The sequence below is a fragment of the Dreissena polymorpha genome, chromosome 13 (genome assembly GCF_020536995.1).
Source record: "Dreissena polymorpha isolate Duluth1 chromosome 13, UMN_Dpol_1.0, whole genome shotgun sequence".
NCBI classification, from domain to species: domain Eukaryota; kingdom Metazoa; phylum Mollusca; class Bivalvia; order Myida; family Dreissenidae; genus Dreissena; species Dreissena polymorpha.
In genome coordinates, this window is record NC_068367.1 from 26,431,816 (window position 1) to 26,444,633 (window position 12,818).

Consider the following 12,818-nt stretch of genomic DNA (forward strand, 5'->3'; position numbering starts at 1 on the left):
ATTTTTCTAGACTCCGTACAATGGGCTGAAAGAATGCGCAAAGCGCGGGCTTGTGGCCATGTTCTTTGCTCTGACTCGGAAGATGATGCAGGCTTCGAGACTTGGTAAACAAGATGAGCATGGGCTGTCGTTGCTTCACTATGCCGCCATGAACAACCACCCGCAGATAATCGCCATCCTGCTCATCCAGTCCATGGATGTGAACGTGAGGCGTAACAATATCATGGGAACCGGTAAGCTTTGACGTTATGTTGCAGTGTGTTTTTTTTTCATTAAAATTGGGAGGGCGGTATTCGGCCCTATTCTCTTAATTGAAATAAGTATATATTTTTTTCCAAATGGGACCTACAAATTACCAATTGAAGGTTTCTAAAAACAAAAATCTTGAAAAAAAACTGTGTTGTTTTGTTCTCTAAAATTTTGACAGGCAAAACAGATGAGCCTCTCTTTAGTGAAATATAGTGTTTAATTTTTGTGTGTTAGGTGTAGTCCTAAACTAGCCTGTGCACTCTGCTATAGAATATTTATTTTTAGAAGAGACCATCTTTAAGCAAAACATTTGATAAAAGTGGAAATTGATGTCCCTTATGAGCCTGTGCAGACTGCACAGGCTAATGTGGTACATTATTTTGCTCACTTGTATTCAGCCCCGTTTCCACAGAGTGAGGCTTCAATATTCATGCGGAAAAAATAATGCAGGCATTTTCTGAACGTTTCTGTGTTAAATTGGGAATATTTTACTTATATTAATATTATCCCCCGCCAAAGGGGGAGGTATATAGAATTGGCATTGTCTGTCTGTCCCTCAGTCCATCTGTCAGTCCGTCCGTGAGTCTGTCTGTCTGTCGGTCACACCATTTATTTGTTGTGGGGGATATCAATTCAACAAATTTGCTTGTTTTTCTTGTGTTTTGTCACTTAGAACTTCAAATTAATTAAAACAAGAATTATTTACTTGCTAGAAATGTAGAAATTAATTTTTTGTTTGTATTACCGTAATGAAAATTAAGTTTTGATGAATTTTTAATTCTGTACTGTATTTTAAATGAATCTTCAATGTACTATTAATTAAATAAAAGGAAATGCATTTTTGTTTGCTAAAACATGTTTACTAAAAAGACATCTTTTAAGGGAAGGAAAGATAACTGTATCATTAAATGTAAAATTGGTTGCCTGAAGTATCCTCCCTTTTATATTTGATTAATGACTCATTTTTATAATTAGGGAAAGATAAGTTTATCGAAGTAATGTTTGTTCTTTAGAAGTTGACTTACTTGTATATGATTTTATTATAGATTTGACAAAATATCTTTAACTTTTTGTTTTCAAGTGATAAACACAAATGGTTGGTATAGCACAGACACTGAAAGGGCAATTGATATTGTGCGGATTTAATTTTTTTGGCACACAATTTGCACACAATTTCTCAAACATCACATGTGCTTTTTTTTTCTTCATGTCTGATTTATATTGCAAGCAGAGGGCATTTATTTCTTTGATTGTGGTATATTGAGGTATTGAGGGTGTGTTGTTAACTTTAATTGTATTAGATGAAGAAATTATCATCAGATAATCAGCAAAATTGCCAATTGCTGGGATGGGGCGAAGGTGTTTTGGGAAAACTATATCAAAAATGTGGTGAAATGAAAAAAAGAAATGGGTGAGGTTAATTTTTCTGGAAAAGAAGGAAAAAAAACCTTGTATCCGGCTTAATCCAACATATTTATACTGAAGAAAATTTAATAAGCAAAGATAAAGGTAAATGTACTTTTAGATCTATTTTTAATCTGAAAGTTTGCATTGCCACATTCCCACAATATGAAGGTACACATACATTTATATATTCAATTTCTAACAGCAGACTCCACTAACAAGAGGTTCGCCAAGAAGGCTATAAGTGATTCTGGCACGGGTAATGATGCATTTGGTTATTTATAATGTGCCCTTCACATTTTGTCACTTTACCTACTGTTGTCATGCCCACTTATCGATAATTACACAATTGAACAGAAATTAATTTAAGAGGATTAATTATCCAGTCAACATATAATGTTCTTAAAGGAAGGAAATACTGTTAAATTGTTTTCATTCTTGGAACAATTTGTGTCCATTTTTTGTGGGCTGATCCACAAATTTGACACAAACACATTGGATAATTACCAACGCAAATTTGTTATTATTGTCCTCAAAATGGAGATATTCAAGAATTAACATGACCACAAAATAGTAAGTTTTGGAAAAGGCAAGACATTTAGTGGCAGCAAATATACATGATTTTACAGAAATACAATTTTTTAGGTTAAGAGCCAGTAATATGCTACAAGCAGTACTTATCGATGTTATCGAGACTCCACAGTCCATACCTTTTTAGGACATCTTCTGTAAATTCCTTAAATTCTTCAAGTCTGTTGCTGTATTGTGTCTGTTTTTTCCACTTTAAAATGAGTTAATCTTGCTTGCATGTAATTGGTGATCGCTAAACACTGTACATGTTGTTTTTTGCACGATTGTTGTGCGAAAGTTAGTGTGAAAATGTCACAGGGACACACATACAAACACAGCACCAAAGCAGATTCATTGTTTCACAGGTTTTTATGTGAAATCACTTCCCGTTTGATTTAACTGACCAAAATAAAAATGCAGAAACTGTTTTACTTATTGTAAGTAACAGTGACCTTGACTTGACCTCATTGGTCCCAAATGAATCAAATAATGTCTTCATTTTAGCTACCTACTCACAAAATGCCAGTGAAATATCTCCATCAAAACGCATGTTATTGAGCAGAAACTGTTTTTCTTATTTTTAGTAATAGCGACCTTGACCGTGACCCAACAATCTAAAAATATTATCCCATGCTAGATCTCCATGCAACACAAGTGATCATATCTATGAAGTGCAGCCTTAATGGAGCAGTTCATGAGTTGGTATTAGTCTGCCAACAGACTGATAATTTTTTTTTGTCTTTTCTAATTTCATAATTACTTCTTGAGATGTACTGCAATACAATATCAAAGCTCCTTTTCTCTTCTGGCTGAATTACCTGCATTTTAAGCAGATAAGAAAAGGTAACTCTGTATATAAGTACAGTACAAGAAGTAGGAGAGAGTTATCTCTATAAAAATGATAAAATGATAATGCAGGACTGTTAACAGTCTAGATTTGGTATCCACAGTCATTAAAAAAAAGTATCAGTGCCAAACATATAGAAAAAAATAACTACATAAATTAGCACCAGAGAATGTTGGGACATTATTCAACGCTGTCCCACTGTTCATGGTTTCTTTTAGGGCCATTATGGTTAAGACTTGCAAGCAGTTCATGATCTCTACAAACAAGTTTTTAATAATGTAGCTCATGCAGATTGATCACCACTATGATATTATTTGGACAAGTTTATTTAGGTGTAAAATTCTGGCAGAGACTTAGGAGGTTTTATACCATTAGCCATTTGTATTGAGACCTTGTCTGCTGCATGTTCCTGTTAACTGGATGTATTGCATAATGTATCATTATACTTTTTGCATTATCATTGATATGTTCATGGCATGTGTTTTCAATTTGTTATTTTGTCTTGTTTCTATGTTTATATTGTCTGTGTCAGTCATTAATGGTGTGATCTGATTGGTTGAAATCGCAGAGGGCGGAGATAACAAGGGAACCAATGCACCAGGAGGGATGACCTACTATTTATTGGAAATATGTAAATGATTTGCATACATTATGCAAATAATATGCAAATTAGATAGCTTTCTTCCAGATTTAATAATGATGGATCTATAGCATGAAGAACAGAATTTAATTTGGAAATGAAAATGAAGCCTGTTTAACAATTTATTGCAATTACCAATCATAAACAGGTATTTGACAAATTTGACCCCTAACAAAAATATTTCAAAATATGAATTGTGAAGCAATAATACAAAATTAGGAAAATTATTAACCTTTTTGGATGTCACTCATTACTAGGTTTAATTGTTTTGATACGTATTGCCAAATGCCTTATTCATTTATTTAATTTGTTCATAACCAAGACAAAATGAACATGAGTCATCTTAAAACCAGGATTCTACTTTTCTTTTCTTCATGTTATTGGTCCATTATTTTTACTTTTTTTCATTGGTGAATTTTAGCACTTAATATTTCACAGGATTTTTTCCATGAATTTAATTCTCTTCACACCTTGTACGTGCTTGAGAATAGCAGACCTATTTACTTTTTCTTCAGTACTAACTTTTTGATTTCTAAGCTTTTTATAAAAAATATACTTGTATTCATACATCATTCGTGTTGCCTTTTTACATATATTTTTCACTGATTCTTGTTTCTACAAGAGCACACCTTGTACTTTTTACTCATATTCTTTACATATTTACTAATTTCTTGTGACAAAATAATATAACACAATTATTTACTTATGTTCAGGCTTAAATCAGATGGGGTAATAACGTGATAGCCAAGATGGCGACGTCCGTGCCGATTGAGACAGTTATTTTTCGCCATTTTATACCCTTTTTTTCTTTTGTTCAATTTTAAAATAACACCCACTTTCCAGCCATGTCAGTAAAAGGGTGATTTTGTATTAAAATTGGTTTTATATCTCGACTTTACTACCCGCAAATTTTCTTAATTAGATCACGAGAAATTGTGAAGCGAGTAAAGTAGAGATATAGAGCAAATATTAATACAAAATAAACGCTTTTAACTATCTTGCTTATATGGCTGGATAGTGACCGGCATTTAAAAAATTAAAACAAGTAATATATAAAGGGTATAAAATGGCGAAAAATACTTGCCTCCTCATGGACGTAACCATCTTGACTATCACATGATTACCCCCTTTGTATATGCAGTTCTAGTTAACAATAGTTGCCTTTGTCACTGGAAGCACTTTTTATTCTCTTACCATTTAGAGCATCAACAAATAAATACTGTTCAAGAACAGAATTTCCAGCTTCGAACCAGCAGTTTGTGTTTGCCAAATCTGACAACCTTACAAACTTAACCCTCTCAAGCCCTGATTAAATGTAAAATTGTACAATCGTTTCAAAGCTGCAAGTTCATTTAAACGGTTTTGCTTCTTTTCAACATTAAAGTTGCATTCAAACATTTTTTGTTCATTTCCAGAGTTCAGGTAAATTGCAGCAATTGTGTTCATTCCATCATTTAACCTTCATTTTACCACTTTAGGTCCATTCAATCACTTTAGGTTGATTACAAACTAGATTGATGTCAGTATGATACATCCATGTCAACACTGGAGCTTCATTCAAACACTTAAGGTTTATTTTAACACTATAAAGTAAATTCAACATTTTTTCGGCGTAAGCTGCATAAGCCAGCTTTTCACCCTGACTTGACCTTTGTAAGTGTCCAATAAAATTCAAATAAAATTTCCCGCGTCTAGGTACGAATGAATACACTTCATTTATTCCATTGGCTGATTTGAGTATACCACCAGAACATTGGAAACATATCCGCGTCTTTGTACCACTGTTTTACTGTTTGAAACAATTTTATCTCTAATGAAAAGGCTTAATAGATAGAACAGTTTTACACTCAATTCTCGACATCAATACAGTTTGTGCGTACACCTTTTATTTTCAGAGTATTACCAGCGCAAAAGCGTTTATACTTAAAAGGCTGTGTTCTCATATTTAGTACTTATACTTCCATATTCCTGTCAACATGTTAACATGTAAAAGTATAAAGAGCAGTGGAAGCGAGGCCTCACTTTAAAGAATTGCATTTCAACCCGCGAGGTTTCGGGTCAAGTCGCGGACATTCAGAGTTTATATACAGGTCATCACCGGAGTTCGCGGTCAGTAAAATAATCGTTATATAATAAAGACGCTATCCGTGAACTAGGTTACCTGGAATTTTCTTTAGACCAGAAATATGTTAAAAGAAGATATTCAGCAATATAATTATGGTATGTCAATAATAGATTCTTAATGTGTTTTCAACAATACAATGATAAATATTATTTTTAATAAATTTAACAATAATTATTCCACCATATTGCCTAATGTACTAAAGTGATATTATGAGCATGTAACAGTTTATAGGTGTCTATCGCAACCGTTGATTATTTTTGATGTTTCTACTTCATATACACTTATAGTAATTAATGCAGCATCAACATACTAAAACAATATACCAGAAAGAGAAAAATAATGCATTTGAATATTAACCGTACTTTCGTTTGACAACTGATCATGCGTTTACGAGTTGAACCTAAATTTAGTTTTAGTGCAGATTTGTTCATACGACACAAAGACACAATATTGTTTTACGGATCATTTCGGCTTACAGGACTGGGTGGGTCACGTAAGATATCGAATATAAAATATATTTTTATAAACAACTGGTAGCAAGGTGAGTTGCAGATAATTAATCAGTAACCACATTTTAACTAACTATTTTGACCTGTTAATTCTTTTCAGCTCAATTCAACAATGCAAAATGCCCATAATATCACTTTAAGCATGAGCACGATGTTTCGATACTGTTAATAATCGAATCAAATAGCAATGCCCGACAGACCACTAAAACAGGTTTGTTCTCGTGTGGCCAGTTGACTCATATGTTTAAATTTCACTTCCATTCTTCTTTTGGTTTTCTGTTTTGTATCTATAGGTTTATGACCAGCAATATGTTATAATGTAAAATAAGCCGCGAAAACTCCCCGTAACATCCCGTACTGCGTGTGATGCAGCTAAGAACTGCACAGAAAAAGACATTCGCTATCCTTGATCTCATTCATTAAACTATTTACGCCGTATATCTTTTTTAAAGATATTTCTTGTTATAATTCATTTTCTTTTAGGTTTGTTTCAGCATTTTGGATTTATTTCGTCATTTTAGGCTCACGAGCAGCAAGTGCTAAAGATAATAGGGAGATGGTTATGGTGACCCCTCAGCCAGGGTCACTAGGTACTTTGACCTTTGACCTAAAAACGTTTGTGACCTTGACCCTAATTGTTTGACTTTGATATTGAAATATGTAACATTTTGCCCTATGTTCATGGCTATATTTAACGTAGATTGCCTTGTGCATAATGTTTGAATAAACTCTAAACAAATAAACATATTTAGTTCAGTATTAGAGTGTATATTTGAATTTATAACACTTGTGAGCTGTTGGTTGTGAACTTTGACCCTTGTGTTTGAAATTAAAGTAATATTTGAGTGGTTTCTTAACACGTGCATGCCGAATGTTAAATCTTGCAGTCCACTGAAGTATTTATGAAATAGCATGAATCAATAGATTAATACGTGATTGCTGATTGGCTGATGAATTATTTTGTCAAATGTTCATTACCAACGGTGTCATGAATTCAAGATGACCACATAAATTATTCAACAAAAAGTGCTACTGTCTCGAAAATACTAAAACTTCCCTCTAAATATACTATACATACATGTCCTTGTTCAATAAACCAATGATAATTTTATTTGTTTTGTCTCATGCATGATTTTCATTTTCGTATCCCATAAAGAAAATATTGATTACTAATACATTTGTATAAAGATGTATTGTTAAATGTATTGAACACTATAAAGATGTATTGTTATATGCATTGCACATATCAATTATTCGTTGTAATAAATAGACTAAGTATTTATAAATGTTAAATGTTTTCTCCTTCCAGGTGTTAATTCATTTAAAACAATTAAGTACCTACATAACTAAGTATGATGTCCATTTAGATGAATCAATATGTTTAACTCTTTCAGTGCGGGAACCAAATTTTGAAGGCCTTTGCAAACAGTTTGGATCCAGATGAGACGCCACAGAACGTGGCGTCTCATCTGGATCCAAACTGTTTGCTATTCTGATAGTATTCTTCGGAAAAAAAAATCGAAGAAAATGCTAATTTTAGAAATTCAGCAGACGACCTTTTAGCAGTTGACAAATTTCCCAGCATGCAAAGGGTTAAGTCTTTAATCACTAGGCTGACAAGTGTCATGGTGAGTTTAACAAACTACCTATGTATAATAATTTATAAAAAGTCACATATATTCTGTCAGTTTTAATAATGTTTTATTATTTTTTATTTTTTGCATTCTTGATTTAATTTGCATCCACACGAAAAAGTTCACATTACAAGTTGTGAAAATATGATGAAATATGATATGATATGAAATATCCATTATAAATACTTAAAATATAAATATTTTTAATTGATTCATCATTTCCTTTAGTATCTGATAAATCAACAGATATTTTGAGTACTCATTTCAACCTTTAATATGTAAAAAGGTATGCCAATAATGTTTGTATTTTGAAACACAGTAAAATTACGTTAAAATTTGTCAGCTTTTTTTTTTTATGAAACAAAGCTTCCTTCTGAGATATGAAAAGCCTTAAAAAACTTTGGATTCAAAGATGTTTAGAATGCACTATTTATTAGTTTTGCTATCACATGCAATTGCACAATAATTTGACAATTAAATTGCATATTTCTAATATTTTGATTGCTTCCCCAATGAATATGATCAGAATGAAATAAAGAGTCTTACGTAAGCCGTAAGCAATTTGATAATTTCATCGGCCATGACAAAGCTTTCTCCAAATTTCAGATAAGAAGCCCTGCCAGAACATATCTTAGGAATGTACTTAATTAATCTCTCTGACCCTTTTGATCGCTGAACGTTTATTGACACTTTCTCTAGCCTTCTATCATCAACAAAGGGCATGAATTTATTAAATAGTGTGAAAAAAAATTGGACAGGGGAGGGGGTCAGTTCCAAAAGGATGTAACTCATTATATGTATAATTAAAGCCACTTGTGGAAAATTTGTTTTAGTGGTAAATACAGTGTTATATGAGTGAAATTTGAATTGTAGGTTAAATGAATTTTTTTTAATTTCTAGGGTAATGCGTAAAAATAAGGGCTGCTATGAAAAAAATTGTTTATCAAAAATTTAACAATAAAAATATTATTTATATTTTATATTATTATTATACTGGGTTTGCTACAAGGGGAAAACATACATTGAATTTCATGACAACTCTGTAAAAATGCTGTTAATCTTGGTCTGTTAGAAGTTGAAAGTACAAGAGTAAATAAAGGTTTTCATAAATGATAACTTCTGCAAATTGTAGGTCAAGATGTAGTAAATTGGGGGCCGTTAAAGTGAGCAAGTACTTGTTTCAAGTTTCTTTCTGTCATATCTGATAAATGAGTCCGGTTCTGAACAGCTTTATTGGGCAATTTATGAAAAGGTGATGGCTTTTGATTGCCTTATTTGCCTGACTGTTGAGTGAAGAGGGAAGGGAGGTATTTTAAATTCAAGTTTCCATATTTTGTGTTTTATGTTGTTTTTTTTGTGCGATTTATATTAAATATTTTACATGACATAATTGATTGTAGTATACATTTGTTGTATAATTTTGTTATCTTATATCATATATTTAATAAATGATAGTTTCAGATTTAACAATATTGTATTATTTTTTTTAAAATAGTAAGGTTACATACCAGTGAATTTTGGACAGTCAACTAAATTAAGACTGTTTGTAGATCTATTTAAATTATGTATTAATTACTTGTACTGATTATACCTTAGTATACAAGTTAAGTTTTGGGAAAAAATTATGTCCTAAAATCGCTTGTAATGCATAGCATTTTATATAGAATGTAATATAGGGTACTGTCCAACTCTCCTACATTTAACAAAGCAAAATTGCTATCCAAAGTTTCCAAACAAAATTTTCATGGCAAAACTAGTACTGTCCAAAGTTTTCCTCCACTTTCCAAACTGTAACTTTGTATGGCCTTATTTTAAATTATAAAATAATCATTGTATTTCCAAATAAAGTAAATTATATTGGATAAACAATAAAATTCAAGAAAGATGGTAATATAGCAATTTTGTTGTCAATATATATCGGGGATATTCTACGAAGCTTATAGGAACAATTTGTTCAAATGCAAGCCCCTTGCAAATCCTGTCCGAACTTACCAGGGATTACTTTCCCATATCTGTGGACATTGTCCGTGAACCACAACAATTTTTATCTTCTCCCTCACAAACATCGAATAAATTATAACTGAAGAGGCTTTCAGTAAGTTTATTAGATTCACTTATGGCTGTGATAAATTTCAAACAGAACAATATGTACTCCTGCAGTTGAGTTTATGGTAAACATCTGTGAAATATAAATTTTCTCTTGAAATGTTTTTGCCACCAGATGGACTTTTGTGCTGTTATTTTATGCATGGACTCGTGTAATGCATGCATAGTGCCGTACGTCTAATAGAATAAATTAATATTTAAAATGATGAATATTTTTACGACTGAAAAAAGCAAAAATACCGAGATGTTTATCTATTGAACTATTTTAAGAAAAACAGATACTGATCTTAAATAGACTATGTAATGTTACTTAATATATTTTAACGTTAACATGTTAATCAATAACAAACAAAGGATATCTTATTAATACTGTATTGCACATAAAAGTGGTTTTCTAAATGCATTATACAAATCATAAGATAAAGTCCAGGACTAGGAGTTATTCAAACTGCCATCATTTGGTGATTTAAAAAAATAAAGCAACGCTTTTACGATTTGGCAGCAAATGATGTGACATTTTAGTTATTTTAAATCTGAGTGCTTTGACATTTAGCAGTTTTTGACATCAAATACTGATAACTTTACACCTTATGACAGATGAAGGTATTATTCTTTCTTTCTTTTTTCAGCATTTTAATCTTTTGCTCTTGCTTATTAAAACAACCTAACAGTTTTTTTTTCAAGCTGATTGTATTTTCTTTGCATTTTGTATTATCATAAACATTTCTTTATCTTATCTAACACTTTTAACATTGCTGTGTAATATTAAAAATGCCACCAACATTTATGATACCAAGACATTACTCATGAATGTGCATTAAATATGAAGTAGAAATTAATTTCGTTGATTTCATATTTCATCACTTATTTGTTCTTTATGTTACTTATATTCGAACAATTATTCATTATTATTTATTATAATTGTTTTCAGTATTGATTTGAAAAGCTTATTTTTCCATTCTCGTTTATTTACTTAATATTTGTTTACCAACTTTCTTTCCATGTTTAACATTTCATGGCTGCTGTCCGTCGGATTGAATTTATAAAATTGTACATATAATATGTTGGGTTCTACAAAACATGATCTTTAATTACTCTATTAATATTTTACATATTCTTGCATCAGTGTAAGGCCCTAAATTTAAACCCATTGTTTAACATTTCATTGTTAGTCCACACTTTGAAACAAAGTTGTACATATCCGTTTTAAGAGTCCAAAACCATTACTAAAACACATTTTTTATATTCTTCATCCAGGAGTCCAAATTTAATATTCTTTGTCCAGGAGTACAAAGATCCAATCCAGGTTTTACTTTTTCCTGGCTTTAACCATGTTTTACATATTAATGTTCTAGACTCAAACCATGTTTTACATATCTATGTTCTAGACTCAAACCATGTTTTATGAATCTTTTCTCACTGGTGCCAATATGCCTGTTCAAGAGACCCAAAACTTAAAAACTCAGCTCATAGATACTTAACCATGTTTTACATATCCCTTTTCCAGGTTCAGGAAACTCATGTTTTACATATCCCCTATTCCAGGCCCGACAGCCATTCATGTAGCAGCTCGGTGCGGGGCCCTGGACACGGTTGCCTGCCTTCTGGCAAACTACGCCAACATCTTGGCCACAGACCAGGACGGCTGGGCGCCAATACACCACGCTGCGTTCTTCGACCACTACCCAGTGGTGCGACTTATGATACGAAAAAACAAAGGTCTAATGGAGCTTGTAACCAAGAATGAGTAAGTTATGTACTTAAGTTCTGTTTGGGTTCTATTTGGGTTCTATTCGGGTCACTGTGTTGTATTGGATATGGTGTCTTTCTAGCTACCGGAAGTTCACAGATTCGATCTCCATTGTTTGATTGTTCTTTAGATCTTTCCCCAAAACAACAAGTACTGGGAAAAGGACTTTTACCCAGGGAAAAGGACTCAACAGTGTTTCAAATAAGCCTAAGGCTTTTGATGCAATCAAGCTAAAATAATAATTATTTTTAGCTCACCTGAGCACAACGTGCTCATGGTGAGCTTTTGTGATCGCCTTTTGTCCGTCGTTCGTTGTCCGTTGTCCGTTGTGCGTTGTGCGACGTCAACATTTGCCTTGTTCACTCTCTAGAGGCCACATTTTTTTCCAATCTTAATGAAATTTGGTCAGAAGATTGGTTTCAATGATATCTTGGATGAGTTGGTTACGTTTGCTTGAAAAACATGGCAGGGCAGGGCATTTTTCCTTATATGGCTATATATGGCTATAGCAAAATCTTGTTAACACTCTAGAGGCCACATTTATTGTCCGATCCTAATAAAACTTGGTCAGAAGATTCATCCTTATGATATCTTAGAGGATTTAGAAAATGATGTCCGTTGGTTGAAAAACATGGCCGCCAGGGGGCGGGGCATTTTTCCTTGTATGGCTATAGTAAAACCTTGTTAACACTCTAGAGGCCACATTTATTTTCCGATCTTCATGAAACTTGCTCAGATGATTTGTCCCAATGATATCTTGAATGAGTTCAAATATGGTAACTTGGCTTGAAAAGCATGGCTGCAAAGGGGCGGGGCATTTTTCCTTATAAGGCTATATGGCTATAGTAAAATCTTGTTAACTTTCTAGTTTTCTCAATCTTCATGAAATTTGGTCAGAACATTCAGGTTTCCTGTGTAGTAAAGTTTGGTTTTATTATGTCAATATTATGTGACATTAACTGTGTTATGTAATTTTTCATAATA

General features: G+C 32.5%; 1 protein-coding gene across 4 annotated transcripts in view; it reads left to right on the top strand.

Moving 5' to 3' along the window:
- The window catches only part of LOC127854939 (ankyrin and armadillo repeat-containing protein-like), a 92,308-nt gene that overhangs the window by 36,872 nt on the left and 42,618 nt on the right, over positions 1–12,818 (top strand). For 2 of the 4 annotated variants that reach the window (XM_052390110.1, XM_052390111.1), the window contains 3 exons: positions 11–233; positions 3,639–3,701; positions 11,630–11,831. In XM_052390110.1, coding sequence (XP_052246070.1) covers positions 11–233; positions 3,639–3,701; positions 11,630–11,831 — 488 coding nt within the window. The remainder of the gene's footprint in view (positions 1–10; positions 234–3,638; positions 3,702–11,629; positions 11,832–12,818) is intronic. The other 2 variants (XM_052390113.1, XM_052390114.1) reach the window with 1 other exon arrangement.